The 19,383-nt window shown below is 47.9% G+C and overlaps 1 protein-coding gene across 1 annotated transcript; it reads left to right on the top strand.

The window, feature by feature from the left end:
• The first annotated feature begins 12,350 nt into the window (after positions 1 to 12,350).
• LOC147117933 (uncharacterized) lies at positions 12,351 to 14,623 on the top strand. The gene has a single exon (XM_085984272.1). It carries the CDS (start codon positions 12,454 to 12,456, stop codon positions 13,573 to 13,575), a length of 1,122 nt encoding a protein of 373 aa, XP_085840398.1. The 5' UTR covers positions 12,351 to 12,453; the 3' UTR covers positions 13,576 to 14,623.
• The last annotated feature ends 4,760 nt before the right edge of the window (positions 14,624 to 19,383 follow it).

The following is a 19,383-nucleotide window of genomic DNA, read 5'->3' as shown; positions in this document are numbered from 1 at the left end:
GGAAACTGTCTATTTCTGTTTTAAATTTATGTAATGATGTAGTTTCTACAGCTTTTTGGGGCAGCATATTCCATGGACCTACCACCCTCTGAGTGAAGTAGTTCCTCCTCATCTCAGTTTTGAAAGAGCAGCCCCTTATTCTAAGACTATGCCCCCTAGTTCTAGTTTCACCCATCGTCGGGAACATCCTCCCCGCATCCACCCGATCCAACCCCTTCACAATCTTATATGTTTCAATAAGATCGCCTCTCATTCTTCTGAACTCCAATGAGTAGAGTCCCAATCTACTCAACCTCTCCTCATATGTCCATCCCCTCATTCCCAGGGAACGGCAAAGCAGGCTCGAGGGGCTGAATGGCCTACTCCTGCTCCTATCTTCTATGTTTCTATGGAGTGGTAGTCACTGTTGTAATGTGGGAAACGCGGCAGCCAATTTGCGCACAGCAAGCTCCCACAAGCAGCAATGTGATAAATGACCAGATCATCTATTTTAGTGATGTTGCTTGAGAGAGAAATATCGGCCCCAGAACACCGGGGAGAACTCCCCTGTGAAATAGTGGCCATGGGATCTTTTACGTCCCACCCGAGAGAGTAGACGGGGGGGCCTCGGTTTAACATCTCTTCCGAAAGCCTGCACCTCTGACAGTGCGGCACTCCCTCAGTGCTGGAGTGTCAGCCTAGCTTTATGTGCTCGAGTCCCTGGCGTGGGACTCGAACCCACAACCTTCTGATGCCGAGGCGAGTGTCCTACCCACTGAGCCACAGCTGACGCAAGAGCTAGACATTTAAAGGGACACCGTCCCCTCTCTGTGTTGTTGTGGTGACTCAACCGACAGTGACACGGTGACAGAGCTTGGACAGATGGAATTTAATACAGAGAAGTGCGAGGTGAAGCATTTTGGCAGAAGGAACAGGGAGATGCAATATACTACAACAATTTGTATTTATATAGCACCTTTACTGTAGTGCTGTAGGCTGATACCTGGGATGGCAGGAATGACGTATGAGGAGAGATTGTGTCGATTGGGCTTATACTCACTGGAGTTTAGAAGATTGAGAGGGGATCTCATCGAAACCTATAAAATTCTGTCAGGTCTGGACAGACTAGATGCAGGAAGGATGTTTCTAATGGCAGGGGAGTCCAGAACCAGGGGTCACAGTCTAAGGATAAGGGGTAAGCCATTTAGGACTGAAATGAGGAGGAATTTCTTCACCCAGAGAGTGGTGAACCTGTGGAATTCTCTGCCACAGAAGGCAGTGGAGGCCAGTTCATTAAATATATTCAAGAAAGAATTGGATATATTTCTTGAGGCTAAAGGGATCAAGGGATATGGGGAGAAGGCAGGGACAGGGTACTGAATTTAATGATCAGCCATGATCGCATTGAATGGCGGAGTGGGGCTGAAGGAGATTACAGAGGCAGGAAGGGATGAGGCCATGGAGGGATTTGAAAACCAGGATGGGAATTTTGACATCGAGGCGTTGCTTAACCGGGAGCCAGTGTAGGTCAGCGAGCACAGGGGTGATGGGTGAACGGGACTTGGTGCGAGTTAGGACACGGTCAGCCGAGTTTTGGATGATCTCAAGTTCACGTGGGGTGGAATGTGGGAGGCCAGCCAGGAGTGCGTTGGAATAGTCGAGTCTCGAGGTAACAAAGGCCCGGGTGAGGGTTTCAGCAGCGGATGAGCTGAGGCAGGGGCGGAGACGGGTGTTGTTACGGAGGTGGAAGTAGGTGGTCTTTGTTATGCTGCGGATATGTGGTCGGAAGTTCATTTCAGTTTCAAATATGACACCAAGGTTGCAAACAGCGTGGTTACATAGAAATATAGAAACATAGAAGATAGGAGCAGGAGTAGGCCATTCGGCCCCTCGAGCCTGCTCCGCCATTCGATGAGATCATGGCTGATCATCCAAACTCAGTACCCTGTCCCTGCCTTCTCCCCATATCCCTTGGTACCTTTAGCTCTAAGAAATATATCCAACTCTTTCTTGAATATATTTAATGAATTGGCCTCAACCGCCTTCTGTGGTAGAGAATTCCACTGGTTCACCACTCTCTGGGTGAAGAAATTCTTCCTCATCTCTGTCCTAAATGGTTTACCCCTTATCCTTAGACTATGACCCCTGGTTCTGGACTCTCCAACCATCGGGAACATTCTACCTGCATCTAGTTTGTCCAGTCCTGACAGAATTTTATAAGCTTCAATGAGATCCCCTCTCATTCTTCTAAACTCCAGCGAGTATAAGCCCAATCGACCCAATCTCTCCTCATACGTCATTCCTGCCATCCCAGGGATCAGCCTTGTGAATCTTCGCTGAACTCCTTCCATGGCAAGAACATCCTTCCTCAGATAAGGCGACCAAAACTGCACACAATACTCAAGGTGTGGTCTCACCAAGACCCTATACAACTGCAGCAAGACATCCTTGTTCCTGTACTCGAACCCTTTTGCTACGAAGGCCAACATACCATTTGCCTTCTTCACCGCCTGCTGCACCTGCATGCTTACCTTCAGCGACTTGTGCACAAGGACACCCAGGTCTCGTTGCACGTCCCCTTCTCCCAATCTATTGCCATTCAGATACTAGTCTGCCTTTCTGTTTTTGACACCAAAGTGGATAACCTCGCATTTATCCACGTTATATTACATCTGCCACGCTTCTACCCAATCACCCAACCTATCCAAATCATCCTGGAGTTTCTCGGTATCCTCGCAGCACACACGTCCACCCAGCTTTGTGTCGTCTGCAAACTTGGAGATATTACATCTAGTTCTCTCGTCCAGATCATTAATATATATTGTGAATAGCTGGGGTCCAAGGACCGATCCCTGCGGTACCCCACAAGTCACCGCCTGCCACTCGGAAAAAGACCCGTTAATTCCTACTCTCTGCTTTCTGTCCGCCAACCAGTTCTCTATCCAAGTCAATACCTTGCCCCCAATCCCATGTGCCTTAACTTTACACGCTAATCAGCCGCAGACAAATGATGTGCCGTTTTAAAGAGTGTGCAGGGACAGAGGGACCTGGGAGTTAATGTGCGTAGGTCCCTGAAGGTAGCAGGACATATTGAGAGAGTGGTTAACAAAGCATATGGGATCTTGGGCTTCATAAATAGAGGTATCGATAACAAAAGTAGAGAAGTTATGCTGAACCTTTATAAAGCGCTGGTTAGGCCACAACTGGAGTATTGCGTCCAGTTCTGGTCACCACACTTTAGGAAGGATGTGAAGGCCCTTGAGAGGGTGCAGAGGAGATTTACCAAGATGGTTCCGGGGATGGGGGATCTTAGCTACAAGGACAGGTTGGAGAAGCTGGATTTGTTTTCATTAGAGCAAAGGAGGTTGAGGGGTGATTTGATCGAGGTGTACAAGATTATGATGGGTTTGGATAGGCTAGACGGGGAAAGGCTGTTCCCACTAGTTGATGGTACAAGGACTAGAGGACACAGATTTAAGGTTTTGGGCAAGAGATACAGGGGGGAATGTGAGGAAAAACTTTTTTACGCAGCGAGTGGTGAGGACCTGGAACTCGCTGCCGAGGGAAGTGGTGGAAGCGGAGACACTCAATGTTTTCAAGGGGAGACTGGATAGGCACTTGAGGGAAATAAACTTGCAGGGCTACGGGGATAGAGCGGGGGAATGGGACTGACTGGATTGCTCTACAGAGAGCCGGCTCGGACTCGATGGGCCGAATGGCCTCCTTCTGTGCCGTTATGAGTCTATGACCTTGATTTCAATGCAGAGCTGGTTTTGGAGGAACAAAAAGACTTGCATTTATCAAAAGCAAAAATAGGAAACCTTGCAGTTTATTGTATATTCATTCACAGGGATGTGCGTGTCGCTGGCAAGGCCAGCAACTTTTACCCGTCCGTAATTCCCTTTTGAGAAGGTGGTGGTCAGCTGTCTTCTTGACAACTGTGTGTCTTGCTGGTCATTTCAGAGGGCAGTTAAGAGTCAACCACATTGCTGTGGGTCTGGAGTCACATATCGGCCAGACCGCGTACTGACTTGGACAGAGAACTGGTTGGCAGACAGGAAGCAAAGAGTTGGAATAAACGGGTCTTTTTCCGAGTGGCAGGCAGTGACTAGTGGGGTACCGCAGGGATCGGTCCTAGGACCCCAGCTATTCACAATATATGTAAATGATCTAGACAAGGGAACTAGATGTAATATCTCCAAGTTTGCAGACGACACAAAGCTGGGTGGGCGTGTGTGCTGTGAGGAGGATGCCAAGAAACTCCAGTATGATTTGGACAGGTTGGGTGATTGGGCAGAAGCATGGCAGATGCAGTATAATGTGGATAAATGCGAGGTTATCCACTTTGGTGGCAAAAGCGGAACGCAGATTATTATCTGAATGGCAATAGATTGGGAGAAGGGGAAGTGCAACGAGACCTGGGTGTCCTTGTGCACCAGTCGCTGAAGGTAAGCATGCAGGTGCAGCAGGGGGTTAAGAAGGCAAATGGTATGTTGGCCTTCGTAGCGAGAGGGTTCGAGTACAGGAAGAAGGATGTCTTGCTGCAATTGTACAGGGCCTTGGTGAGACCACACCTTGAGTATTGTGTGCAGTTTTGGTCGCCTTATCTGAGGAAGGATGTTCTTGCCATTGAGGGAGTTTAGCGAAGATTCAACGGGCTGATACCTGGGTTGGCAGGAATGACGTATGAGGAGAAATTGGGTCGATTGGGTTTATACTCACTGGAGTTTAGAAGAATGAGAGGGGATCTCATTGAAACTTATAAAATTCTAACAGGACTAGACGTTCCCGATGGCGGGGGAGTCCAGAACCAGGGGTCACAGTCTAAGGATAAGGGGTAAGCCATTTAGGACAGAGATGAGGAGGAATTTCTTCACCCAGAGAGTGGTGAACCTGTGGATTTCTCTACCACAGAAGGTAATTGAGACCAATTCATTAAATATATTCAAGAAGGAGTTAGATATATTTCTTAAGGCTAAAGGGATCTGGAGAGAAGGCGGGGACAGGGTACTGAATTTGGATGATCAGCCATGATCTCATTGAATGGCGGAGCAGGCTCGAGGGGCCGAATGGCCTACTCCTGCTCCTATGCTTCTTGACAACTGCGTGTCTTGCTGGCTTTTCTGCCCTCGCAGCGCGTTCCTATGCAGAGCTAGACAGGTAGCTAACAACTTGATATCTTCCCATAAAAATCACAAGGCTTGACTTTTCTTGTAAAGCTTTACTGAAAGATTCTTATTGTAAAACTGAAATACAACACAGAAATGGAAGCACACATTAGTATACAAGCGCATAACTGATATGCATACACAAATTTAGGTACGTCTGAGCAACACAGTACATTTGGCATGTAACTTACCAAAACACGTGGAAACACAGCTTACTGTGAATATACATTTAGCAAACTGGAAGACATTCTCTTTAAATTAGCCCTGTACATAGTGCATCAAAATACAGCTACTAGTTAACCAGCTAGACAGAGAGCGAGCACTTCACGGCTAGCTGTGTAAGTTTGCTTACAGAGAAAAGTTACAAACTAAACATTTTCTGCAACATACAGTGTACACTAATCATCTATAACATTCTCAAGTACTTACAGACAAATAATATCCAAGACTCAGGCGTGGGAACAATATAACTTCCCAGAGCATGTGCCGCTGTAGGTCTGTAGTTTACTTTACTGCGGTTGCTAGGTACCAAATAGCCACTAGGTGGCAGCACACAATGGGAATCGACCCAACTTATTCAAACCCCTGAATTAACTGGAAAACTAACATAAATTGCTACAGAGAGACAGCACACTGGCCATTTCAGAGGGCAGTTAAGAGTCAACCACATTGCTGTGAGTCTGGAGTCACATATCGGCCAGACCGTGTAAGGATGGCAGATTTCCTTCCCTAATGGACATTAGTGAACCAGATGGACTTTTTATGACAATCTGGTAGTTTTATGGTCACCATTCCAAATGTATTTATTGAATTGAATTTTTTAATTCCACAACTGCCGTGGTGGGATTTGAACTTAAGTCCCATGGATCATTAGTCCAGGCCTCTGGATTACTATTCCAGTAACATAATCACTATGCCACTGTTCCCGGTTATCAAAAGAAAGAAAAAAAAAAACGACTTGCATCTACATAGCGCCTTTCACGACCACCGGACGTCTCAAAGCGCTTTACAGCCAATGAAGTACTTTTCAAGTGGAAATGTAGGAAACGCGGCAGCCAGTTTGCGCACAGCAAGGTCCCACAAACAGCAATGCGATAATGACCGGATCATCCGTTTTTTTTTTAGATGTTGGTTGAGGGATAAATATTGGCCAGAACACCGGGGAGAACACCCGACCCCCCTGCTCTTCTTCGAAATAGGGCCATGGGAGGTGCAGGTGCAGCAGGCGGTTAAGAAGGCAAATGGTATGTTGGCCTTCGTAGCAACAGGGTTCGAGTACAAGAACAAGGATGTCTTGCTGCAGTTGTACAGGGCCTTGGTGAGACCACACCTTGAGTATTGTGTGCAGTTTTGGTCACCTTACCTGAGGAAGGATGTTCTTGCCATGAAGGGAGTGCAGCGAAGATTCACCAGGCTGATACCTGGGATGGCAGGAATGACGTATGAGGAGAGATTGGGTCGATTGGGCTTATACTCACTGGAGTTTAGAAGATTGAGAGGGGATCTCATCGAAACCTATAAAATTCTGTCAGGCCTGGACAGACTAGATGCTGGAAGGATGTTCCCGATGGTCGGGGAGTCCAGAACCAGGGGTCATAGTCTAAGGATAAGGGGTAAGCCATTTAGGACTGAAATGAGGAGGAATTTCTTCACCCAGAGAGTGGTGAACCTGTGGAATTCTCTGCCACAGAGGGTGGTGGAGGCCAGTTCATTAAATATATTCAAGAAGGAGTTGGATATATTTCTTGAGGCTAAAGGGATCAAGTGATATGGGGAGGAGGCAGGGACAGGGTACTGAATTTGAATGATCAGCCATGATCTCATTGAATGGCGGAGCAGGCTCGAAGGGCCGAATGGCCTACTCCTGCCCCTATCTTCTATGTTTCTATGGATCTGTTACGTCCCATCTGAGAGGGCTAAAGATAGGTGGGAAAGCAAATTGTGCGGAGGACCCAAAGAATCTCCAAAGGGATCTAGACAGGCTAAGTGAGTGGGCAGGAACCTGGCAGTTGGAGTATAATGTGGGAAAATGCGAGGTTATCCACTTTGGTAGGAAAAATAAAAAAGCAAATTATTATTTAACTGGGGAGAGATTACAAAATGCTGAGGTACAGAGGGATCTGGGGGTCCTTGTACATGAATCACAAAAAGTTAGCATGCAGGTACAGCAAGTAATTAGGAAGGCAAATGGTGTGTTGGCCTTTATTGCAAAGGGAATGGACTGTAAAAGTAGGGAAGTCCTGTTACAACTGTCCAGGGCATTGGTGAGACCACACCCGGAGTACTGCGTACAGTTTTGGTCTCCGTATTTAAGGAGGGATACACTTGCATTGGAGGCAGTTCAGAGAAGGTTCACGAGGTTGTTTCCGGAGATGAAGGGGTTGTCTTATGAGGAAAGGTTGAGCAGGTTGGGCCTATACTCATTGGAGTTTAGAAGAATGAGAGGGGATCTTATTGAAACATATAAGATTCTGAAGGGGCTTGACAGGGTAGATGCCGAGAGGATGTTTCCCCTCGTGGGGGAATCTAGAACTAGGGGGCATAGTCTCAGAATAAGGGGTCGCCCAATTAAAACGGAAATGAGGAGGAATTTCTTCTCTGAGGGTCGTGAATCTTTGGAATTCTCTTCCCCAGAGAGCTGTGGAGGCGGAGTCACTGAATATATTTAAGGTGGAGATGGACAGATTTTTGAATGGTAAGGGGGTCAAGGGTTATGGGGAGCGGGCAGGGAAGTGGAGTTGTGGCCAAGATCAGATCAGCCATGATCTTATTGAATGGGGGAGCAGGCTCGAGGGGCCGAATGACCGACTCCTGCTCCTACGTCTTATGTTCTTGTGTACGGGGCCTTGGTTTAACGTCTCATCCAAAAGACGCATCTGCATAGCGTCTTTCACCACCTGAGAACATCCCAAAGTGCATTACAGCCAATGAAGGTCTTTTGAAGTGTCATCACTCTTGTAGTACGGCAGCACCTCCCAAACTCGCGACCACTTCCACCTAGAAGGACAAGGGCAGCAGGCGCATGGGAACACCACCACCTCCAAGTTCCCCTCCAAGTCACACACACCATCCTGACTTGGAAACATAGAAACATAGAAGATAGGAGCAGGAGTAGGCCATTCGGCCCCTCGAGCCTGCTCCGCCATTCAATGAGATCATGGCTGATCATCCAAATTCAGTACCCTGTCCCTGCCTTCTCCCCATATCCCTTGATCCCTTTAGCCTTAAGAAATATATCTAACTCTTTCTTGAATATATTTAATGAATTGGCCTCAACTGCCTTCTGTGGTAGAGAATTCCACAGGTTCACCACTCTCTGGGTGAAGAAATTCCTCATCATTTCTGTCCTGAATGGCTTACCCCTTATCCTGAGACTGTGACCCCTGGTTCTGGACTCCCCCGCCATCAGGAACATCCTTCCTGCATCTAGTCTGTCTAGTCCTGTTAGAATTTTATGAGTTTCAATGAGATAAGAACATAACATAAGAACCTAAGAAATAGGAGCAGGAGTAGGCCAATCGGCCCCTCGAGCCTGCTCCGCCATTCAATAAGATCATGGCTGATCTGATCCTAACCTCAAATCTTCTATCACTCTCCATCCCACCCGAACCCATGTGATCTCCCGGGAGAGGCGAAAAAACAGATAAAAGACCCAATGGCCAATTTGGGAGAAAAAAATCTGGGAAATTCCTCTCCGACCCATCTAGGCGATTGAAATTCTTCCAGGAGATCACTCTGTCCCTATATTTTCTACAGTACTTACCTTCTGTAAAGGCGATCTCCACCCCAGCCAGGAACAGGAATAAAACCATCTCCTGAAATCTAACACAGAATTAGAACACAGTAGGAGCAGAACAAGGCTACACGGCCCCTGGGCCCACTCCACTACCCACAGGGCCATGACCATTCCGAACCTAGACTCATGTCCAATTTCCTGCCCGCTCCCCGTAACCCTTAATTCCCTTTACTTCTAGGAAACTATCTATTTCTGTTTTAAATTTATTTAATGATGTAGCTTCCACAGCTTTCTGGGGCAGCAAATTCCACAAACCTACCACCCTCTGAGTGAAGAAGTTTCTCCTCATCTCAGTTTTGAAAGAGCAGCCCCTTATTCTAAGATTATGCCCCCTAGTTCTAGTTTCACCCATCATTGGGAACACCCTCACCGCATCCACCCGATCAAGCCCCTTCACAATCTTATATGTTTCAATAAGATCGTCTCTCATTCTTCTGAACTCCAATGAGTAGAGTCCCAATCTACTGAACCTCTCCTCATATGACCACCCCCTCATCCCCGGGATTAACCGAGTGAACCTTCTTTGTACTGATTCGAGAGCAAGTATGTCTTTTCTTAAGTATGGACACCAAAACTGTATGCAGTATTCCAGGTGCGGTCTCACCAATACCTTGTACAACTGCAGCAATACCTCCCTGTTTTTATATTCCATCCCCCTAGCAATAAAAGCCAACATTCCATCCCCTCTCATTCTTCTAAACTCCAGCGAATATAAGCCTAATCGACCCAATCTCTCCTCATACGTCATTCCTGCCATCCCAGGTATCAGTCTGGTGAATCTTCGCTGCACTCCCTCCATGGCAAGAACATCCTTCCTCAGAAATATATCGACCGATCCTTCATCGTCGCTGGGTCCAAATCCTGGAACTCCCTCCCTAACAGCACTGTGGGAGCACCTTCACCACACGGACTGCAGCGGTTCAAGAAGGCGGCTCACCACCACCTTCTCAAGGGCAACTAGGGATGGGCAATAAATGCTGGCCTTGCCAGCGACGTCCATACCCCAGGAAGAAATAAAAACAAATGTCGCAAACGTTGTAATATTGGAGCAAATTACAACTGCACTGTGGGGTTTCTGTGATTTCTGTGAAGAGTGGAATGGAAGATGGTCAATGGTCTATTTTGAATTTCTCTCCTGTACTTATCATAGTTAATTATAGAATCATAGAAATTTACAGCGCAGAAGGAGGCCATTCGGCCCATCGTGTCTGTCCCGGCCAAAAAAGAGCTATCCTCCCTAATCCCACTTTCCAGCTCTTGGTCCCTAACCTTGCAGGTTACGGCACTTCAAGTGCATATCCAAGTACTTTTTAAATGTGATGAGTGTTTCTCCCTCTACCGCCCTTTCAGGCAGCGAGTTCCAGACCCCCACCACCCTCTGGGTGAAGAAAAAGTTCTCCTCAACTCCCCTCTAATCCTTCTACCAATTACTTTAAATCTATGCTCCCTGGTTATTGACCTCTCTGCTCAGGGGAAATAGGTCCTTCCTATCCACTCTATCTAGGCCCCTCATAATTTTATACACCTCAATCCCCTCAGCCTCCTCTGTTCCAAAGAAAACAACCCCAGCCTCTCTGGTCTTTCCTCAGAGCTAAGATTCTCTCCTCCCGGCAACATCCTTGTAAATCTCCTCTGCATCCTCTCTAGTGCAATCACATCCTTCCTGTAATGTGGTGACCAGAACTGCACGCAGTATTCTAGTTTTGAAGAAGGGTTTCAACCCGAAACGTCAACTCAAATTTCTCTCCACGGATGTTGCCTGACCTGCTGAGTTTTTCCAGCATTCTCTGTTGTTATTTTGCAGTATTCTAGCTGCGGCCTAACTAGTGTTGTATACAGTTCAAGCATAACCTCCCTGCTCTTATATTCTATGCCTGCGTGCAGTTCTGGTCGACAAATTATGAAAAGGATATAGAGGCACTGGAGAGGGTGCAGAGAAGATTTACAAGGACGATACCAGAAATGCGAGGGTATACATATCAGGAAAGGATGAAGAGGCTGGGTCTCTTTTCTCTTGAAAACAGAAGGCTGAGGGGTGACCTAATAGAGGTCTTTAAAATTATGAAAAATGTTGATAGAGTGGATACGGAGAGAATGTTTCCACTTGTGGGGAAGAGCATAACTAGAGGCCATCAATATAAGATAGTCACCAAGAAATCCAATAGGAAATTCAGAAGAAACTTCTTTACCCAGAGAGTGGTGAGAATGTGGAACTCGCTGCCACAGGGAGTGGTTGAAGCGAATAGTATCGATGCATTTAAGGGGAGGCTAGACAAGCATATGAGGGAGAAGGGAATCGAGGGTTATGCTGATAGATTTAGATGAGGAAAGACGGGAGGAGGCTCGAGTGGAGCATAAACACCGGCATGGACTGGTTGGGCCGAATGGCCTGTTTCAGTGCCGTATATCCGATGTAATCCTATGTCAAGTATCCCAGCTGGCTTAGCTCCAGGCACTTTAGCTCAGTGGGCAGCACTCTCACCTCTGAGTCAGAAGGTCGTGGGTTCAAGTCCCAGTCCAGAGACTTGAGCATAAAAATCTAGGCTGACACTCCAGTACTGAGAGAGTGCTGCGCTGTCAGAGGTGCCGTCTTTCGGATGAGATGTTAAACCGAGGCCCCCGTCTGCTCTTTCAGTTGGATGTAAAAGATCCCATGGCACTACATTGAAGAAGAGCAGGGGAGTTCTCCCCGGTGTCCTGGGGCCAATATTTATCCCTCAATCAACATCACTGAAATAGATTATCTGGTCATTGTCACATTGCTGTTTGTGGGAGCTTGCTGTGTGCCGAATGGCCTGTTTCTGTGCCGTATATCCTTATCTGAGGAAGGATATTCTTGCCATGGAAGGAGTTCAGCGAAGATTCACCAGGCTGATACCTGGGATGGCAGGAATGACGTACGAGGAGAGATTGGGTCGATTGGGCTTATACTCGCTGGAGTTTAGAAGAATGAGAGAGGATCTCATTGAAACTTATAAAATTCTGGCAGGACTGGACAGACTAGATGCAGGAAGGATGTTCCCAATGGCCGGGGAGTCCAGAACCAGGGGTCACAGTCTAAGGATAAGGGGTAAGCCATTTAGGACAGAGATGAGGAGGAATTTCTTCACCCAGAGAGTGGTGAACCTGTGGAAGTCTCTACCACAGAAGGCAGTGGAGGCCAATTCATTAAATATATTCAAGAAGGAGTTGGATATATTTCTTAAGGCTAAAGGGATCAAGGGGTATGGGGAGAAGGCAGGGACAGGGTACTGAATTTGGATGATCAGCCATGATCACATTGAATGGCGGAACAGGCTCGAGGGGCCGAATGGCCAACTCCTGCTCCTAACTTCTATGTTTCTATGTAATAAAGTGTCCTGTATGCCTTCTTAACCGCCTTACATAAACTTATTTTTGCAGGATATTCAAAGTGGCAAATTTGAGACGGCGAACTCAAACCAAACGTCACGTCAAGATCCGACCGATTTCCTCAATTCATCAGGGCCAGAATATCGGCAGCCCCTGAGAATGGAAGGGGAGAGCAGTGAGCACGGCACGGCCAAAGCGTACGCGTGCTCGGCGTGCGGGCGCCGCTTCAGCCGAGCATCCGGCTTGGCGAGGCACCAGAGCAGTCACACCGGGGAGAGGCCATGGCGATGCGGAGACTGCGGGGACGGGTTCAATTTCCCCTCCGAGCTGGAGCGCCACAGGCGCAGGCACACCCGGGCGAGGTCCTTCCCCTGCCCCGTGTGCGGGCTGGGATTCGCCCACCCATCGGTCCTGCTGACGCACCAGCGCCTGCACACCGGGGAGCGACCCTTCGCCTGCTCCCGCTGCGAGAAGAGGTTCAAGCGCTCATCCCACCTGCTGACCCACGAGCAGATCCACACCGACGAGCGGCCCTTTCAGTGCTCCGGCTGCGAGAAGGGCTTCAGGAGATCTAGCGACCTGATGCAGCACCAGCGAGTCCACACCGGAGAGAGACCGTTCACCTGCTCCGTGTGCGGGAAGGGCTTCACCCTTTCCTCCTCCCTGCGTGAGCACCAGCTCGTCCACTCCGACGAGCGGCCCTTTAAGTGCCCCGACTGCGGTAAGGGCTTCAAGTGGTCCAAGTACCTGAAGACGCACCGACTCGCTCACACCAGGGAGAGCCCGTTCAGCTGCTCCCACTGCGGGAAGAGGTTCTGGAAGGCACGTTTGTTGCTGGTGCACCAGCGAGCTCACACCGGAGAGAGGCCGTTCACCTGCTCCGCGTGCGGGAAGGGATTCAGACACTCGTACTCCCTCCGCGCGCACCAGCTCGTTCACTCCGACGAGAGCCGCTTTCGGTGCCGCGACTGCACGAAGAGCTTCGAGCGCCGCGAGGCACTGGAGAAGCACCGGCGCATTCACAGCAACGAGAGGCCCTTCGGCTGCTCACACTGCACCAGTCGGTTCTGGAAGCTATCCAAGCTGCTGACACACCAGCGAGTCCACACCGGAGAGAGGCCGTTTGCCTGCTCCGAGTGTGGGAAGGGCTTCGCTGAGTCCTCCACCCTGCTGAGGCACCAGCAAGTTCACACCAGAGAGAGACCGTTCACCTGCTCCCAGTGCGGGAAGGGATTCAGCTATTCCTCCACCCTGCTGAGACACCAGCGAGTTCACACGTAACCGCACTGGTCCATTTCTGCAGTTAGTGCTACTGTTAATCAGGTCCAAAGAAAGAAAGACTTGCATTTCTATAGTGCCTTTCACGACTACAGGACATCCCAAAGCGCTTTACAGTGAAGTACTTTTTGAATGGGATGGCAGAAATGACGTATGAGAGAGATTGGGTCGATTGGGCTTATATTCGTTGGAGTTTAGAAGAATGAGAGGGGATCTCATTGAAACTTATAAAATTCTAACAGGACTGGACAGACTAGATGCAGGAAGGATGTTCCCGATGTCCGGGGAGTCCAGAACCAGGGGTCACAGTCTAAGGATAAGGGGTAAGCCATTTAGGACTGAGATGAGGAGGAATTTCTTCACCCAGAGAGTGGTGAACCTGTGGAATTCTCTACCACAGAAGGCAGTTGAGGCCAATTCATTAAATATATTCAAGAAGGAGTTAGATATATTTCTTAAGGCTAAAGAGATCAAGGGAGAAAGCAGGGACTGGGTACTGAATTTGGATGATCAGCCATGATCTCATTGAATGGCGGAGCAGGCTCGAGGGGCCAAATGGCCTACTCCTGCCTTTCTATGAAGTGTAGTCGCTGTTGTAATGTAGCAAATGCAGCAGCCAATTTGCACACAGCAAGCTCCCACAAACAGGAATGTGATAACCAGGTAATATGTTTTTTTATTGATCTTTTACATCCACCTGAGAGAGCAGACGGGGCCTTGGTTTAACATCTCATCCGAAAGACGGCACCTCCAACAGTGCAGCGCTCCCTCGATACTGCACTGGGAGTGTCAGCCTAGATTTTTATGTTCCAGTCTCTGGAGTGGGACTTGAACCTTCAACCTTCTAATTCTAGAGGTGAGGGTGCTACACACTGAGCCACGGATGACATCCAGGGCTGATCTATGTTAATTATGGTAATTGGGGAATGTTGATGGGCTGGACTTGACGGAAAGAACTTGAGGTAACAGAGAGGGTGGATGAGGGCAATGCGGTAGATGTGTATATGGACTCTCAGAAGGCATTTGGTAAAGTACCACATAGTAGGCTTGTTAACAAAATTGAAGAAACTTTATAAAACACTGGTTCGGCCACAACTGGAGTACTGTGCCCAATCCTGGGCACCGCACTTTAGGAAGGATGTGAAGACCTTCAAGAGGGTGCAGAAAAGATTGACAAGAATGGTTCCAGGGCTGAGGGACTTCAGTTACGTGGAGAGACTGGAGAAGCTGGGATTGTTCTCCTTAGAGCAGAGAAGGTTAAGGGGAGATTGACCAGAATGGTACCAGAGATGAGGGACTTCAGTGATGTGGAGAGACTGGAGAAGCTGGGGTTGTTCTCCTTGGAGCAGAGAAGGTTGAGAGGAGATTTGATAGAGGTGTTCAAAATCATGAGGGGTCTAGACAGAGTGGATAGAAAGAAACTGTTCCCATTGGCGGAAGGCTCGAGAACCAGTGGACACAGATTTAAGGTGATTGGCAGAAGGTCCAAAGGTGATGTGAGGAAAAACTTTTTTATGCAGCGAGTGGTTAGGATCTGGAATGCACTGCCTGAGAGGGTGGTGGAGGCAGATTCAATCGTGGCTTTCAAAAGGGAATTGGATAAGTACTTGAAGGAAGGAAATTTGCAGGGCTACGGGGAAAGGGCGGGGGAGTGGGACTAGCTGAAGTGCTCTTGCAGAGAGACGGCACAGGCTCGACGGGCCGAATGGCCTCCTACTGTGCTGTAACATAACATAAGAAATAGGAGCAGGAGTCGGCCAGTTAGCCCCTCGAGCCTGCTCCACCATTCAATGAGATCATGGCTGATCTTCACCTCATCTCCAATTTCCTGCACTATCCCCCTATCCTTTGATTCCCTTAATCTCCAAAAATCTATCGATCTCTGTCTTGAATATACTCAAACACTGAGCCTCCACAGCCCTCTGGGGCAGAGAATTCCAAAGATTCACCACCCTCTTGAGTGAAGAAATTTCTCCTCATCTCAATCCTAAATGGCCAACCCCTTATTCTGAGACTGTGACCCCTGGTTCTAGACTCCCCAGTCAGGAGAAACGTCCGCCCTGCATCTACCCTGTCAAGCCCTGTAAGAATTTTGTATGATTCAATGAGATCACCTCTCATTCTTCTAAGCTCTAGAGAATATAGGCCTAGTCTACTCAATCTCTCCTCATAGGACAATCCCCCCATCCCAGGAACCAGTCTGGTGAACCTTCGTTGCACTCCCTCTATGGCAAGTATATCCTTCCTTAGGTAAGGAGGCCAAAATTGTACACAATACTCCAGATGTGGTCTCGCCAGGGCCCTATATAATTGCAGTAAGACGTCTTTACTCTTATACTCAAATCCTCTTGTAATAAAGGCCAACATACCATTTGCTTTCCGAATTGCTTGCTGTACCTGCATGTTAACTTTCAGTGATTTGTGTACAAGGACACCCAGGTCCCTCTGAACACCAACATTTCCCAATCTCTCACCATTTAAAAAATACTCTGCTTTTCTATTTTTCCTACCAAAGTGGATAACTTCACATTTCTCCGCATCATATTCCATTTGCCATGTTCTTGCCCACTCACTTAGCCTGTCTATAGCCCCTTGAAGCCTCCTTGCATCCTCCTCACAACTTACATTCCTGCCCCATTCTATAATTCTGTTCTATGATTCTATGAAGCTCATGGGATTAAAGGGGCAGTAAGTAGCAGCATGGATATATTCCAGAAGGAGTTGGATATATTTCTTAAGGCTAAAGGGATCAAGGGATATGGGGAGAAGGCAGGGACAGGGTACTGAATTTGGATGATCAGCCATGATCTCATTAAATGGCGGAGCAGGCTCGAGGGGCCGAATGGCTTACTCCTGCTCCTATCTTCTATGTTTCTATATAAAATTGGCTGAGGGATATAAAACAGAGAGTTGAGCTGAATGGCTGTTTTTCAGACTGGAGGGAGGTATCCAGTGCGTTCCACAAAGGACTTCAGTTACGTGGAGAGACTGCAGAAGCTGGGGTTGTTCTCCTTAGAGCAGAGAAGGTTAAGGGGAGATTGACCAGAATGGTACCAGTGATGAGGGACTTCAGTTATGTGGAGAGACTGGAGAAGCTGGGATTGTTCTCCTTGGAGCAGAGAAGGTTAAGGGGAGATTGACCAGAATGGTACCAGGGATGAGGGACTTCAGTGATGTGGAGAGACTGGAGAAGCTGGGATTGTTCTCCTTAGAGCAGAGAAGGTTAAGGGGAGATTGACCAGAGTGGTACCAGGGATGAGGGACTTCAGTGATGTGGAGAGACTGGAGAAGCTGGGATTGTTCTCCTTACAGCACAGAAGGCTAAGAGGAGGTTTGATAGAGGTGTTCAAAATCATGCAGGGTTTAGATAGAGTAAATAAAGTTTCCATTGGCTAAAGTGTCACTAACCAGAGGACACAGATTCAAGGTGACTGGCAAAAGAACCAGAGGCAACATGAGGGAAAACTTCTTTACACAGCGAGTGGTTAGGATTTGGAATGCGCTGCCTGATAGGGTGGCGGAGGCAGACTCAATCTTTATCTTTCAAAAGGAGTTGGATAAGCATCTGAAGGAAAAACATTTTTGCCGGGCTATGGGGAAAGGGCGGGGGAGAGGGACGAGCTGAGAGTTGGCACAGGCTCGACAGGCCGAATGGCCTCCTTCCGTGCTGTAACCATTCAATGATTCTTCTATGATTCTCCAGTAGGTCACCCCTCAGCCTTCTCTTTTCAAGGGAACAGAGACCCAGCCTGTTCATCCTTTCCTGATGGGCATTACCTCGCATTTCTGGTATCATCCTTGTAAATCTTCTCTGCACCCTCTCCAGTGCCTCTATATCCTTTTTATAATATGGTGACCAGAACTGTACGCAGTACTCTAAGTGTGGTCTAACCAAGGCTCGATACAAGTTTAGCATAATGATGGTGTTTTTAGTCGAGAAAACCCCAGAGTCAGGTTCAGAAAAGGAAGACGACGATGAGACTAACATAGAGAAATAGGAGCAGGAGTAGGCCATTCGGCCCTTCGAGCCTGCTCCGCCATTCAATATGATCATGGCTGATCCTCTATCTCAATACCATATTCCCGCTCTCTCCCCATACCCCTTGATGCCTTTTGTGTCTAGAAATCTATCTACTTCTTAAATATATTCAGTGACTCGGCCTCCACAGCCTTCTGTGGTAGAGAATTCCACAGGTTTGCCACCCTCTGAGTGAAGAAATTTCTCCTCATCTCAGTCCTAAATGTCCTACCCCGTATCCTGAGACTGTGACCCCTCGTTCTAGACCCCCAGCCAGGGGAAACATCCTCCCTGTATCCAGTCTGTCTAGCCCTATCAGAATTTCATACGTTTCAATGAGGTCCCCTCTCATTCTTCTAAACTCTAGTGAATACAAGCCTAGTTGACCCAATCTCTCCTCATACGGCAGTACTGCCATCCCAGGAATCAATCTGGTGAACCTTCGCTGCACTCCCTCTATGGCAAGTATATCCTTTCTTAGGTAAGGAGACCAAAACTGCACACACTACTCCAGGTGTGGTCTCGCCAAGGCCCTGTATAACTGTAGTAAGACATCCTTGCTCCTGTACTCAAATCCTCTTGCAATGAAGGCCAACATACACACAAAAGATTATCATGCAAAATTAAGGCTCATGGGATTGGGGGCAAAGTATTAACGTGGATAGAGAACTGGCTGGCGGATAGAAAACAGAGAGTTGGAATAAACGGCTCGTTTTCGGAGTGGCAGGCAGTGACCAGCGGGGTGCCGCAAGGATCTGTCCTGGGACCCCAGCTGTTCACAATATATATAAATGATCTGGATCAGGGAATTGGATGCAATATTTCCAAATTCGCTGACGACACTAAACTAGGAGGAGGGGTGGGCTCTGATGAGGATGTCAGGAGGCTACAGTGCGATTTGGACAGGTTGGGGGAATGGGCGGATACGTGGCAGATGCACTATAATGTGGATAAATGCGAGGTTATCCACTTTGGGGGTAAAAACAGGAGGGTAGATTATTATCTAAATGGCAATAGATTGGGAGATGGGGAAGTGCAGAGGGACCTGGGTGTTCTTGTGCACCAGTCACTGAAGGAGAGCATGCAGGTGCAACAGGCGATTAAGAAGGTAAATGGTATGTTGGCCTTCATATCAAGGGGGTTCGAGTATAGGAATAGGGATACCTTACTACAGCTGTACAAGGTGCTGGTGAGACCGCATCTGGAGTATTGTGTACAGTTTTGGTCGCCCCATCTGCGGAAGGATGTTCTTGCCATGGAAAGAGTGCAACGGCGATTCACCAGGCTGATACCTGGAATGGCGGGAATGACCTACGAAGAGAGATTAAATAGTTTGGGCTTGTACTCACTGGAGTTTAGAAGATTGAGAGGGGATCTCATCGAAACATATAAAATTATGGCAGGCCTGGACAGGCTGAATTCAGAGAGAATGTTTCCAATGGCCAGGGAGCACAGAACCAGGGGCCACAGTCTAAAAATAGCGGGCAAATCATTTAAAACAGAGATGAGGAAGAATTTCTTCACTCAAAGAGTGGTGAGCCTGTGGAATTCCCTGCCACAGAGGGCTGTGAAGGCTAATTCAATAAATATTTTCAAGAGAGAATTGGATATATTTCTGAAGGCTAAGGGGATTAAGGGTTACGGAGAAAAGGCGGGGACGGGGTACTGAACTGGTAAGATCAGCTATGATCTCAGACGAAGATCAGCCATGATCTCATTGAATGGCGGAGCAGGCTCGAAGGGCCGAATGGCCTACTCCTGCTCCTATCTCTATGTTTCTATGTTTCTATGTA

Source organism: Somniosus microcephalus, chromosome 4, assembly GCF_052327205.1.
Source record: "Somniosus microcephalus isolate GS21.2 chromosome 4, FLI_Smic_1.0, whole genome shotgun sequence".
In the NCBI taxonomy this organism is placed as follows: Eukaryota; Metazoa; Chordata; class Chondrichthyes; order Squaliformes; family Somniosidae; genus Somniosus; species Somniosus microcephalus.
This window is presented reverse-complemented; position numbering and strand designations above follow the sequence as displayed.

Coding starts and splice junctions, on each gene's coding strand:
- LOC147117933 (XM_085984272.1), top strand. CDS start 12,454: ATGGAAGGGGAGAGCAGTGAGCACGGCACGGCCAAAGCGTACGCGTGC.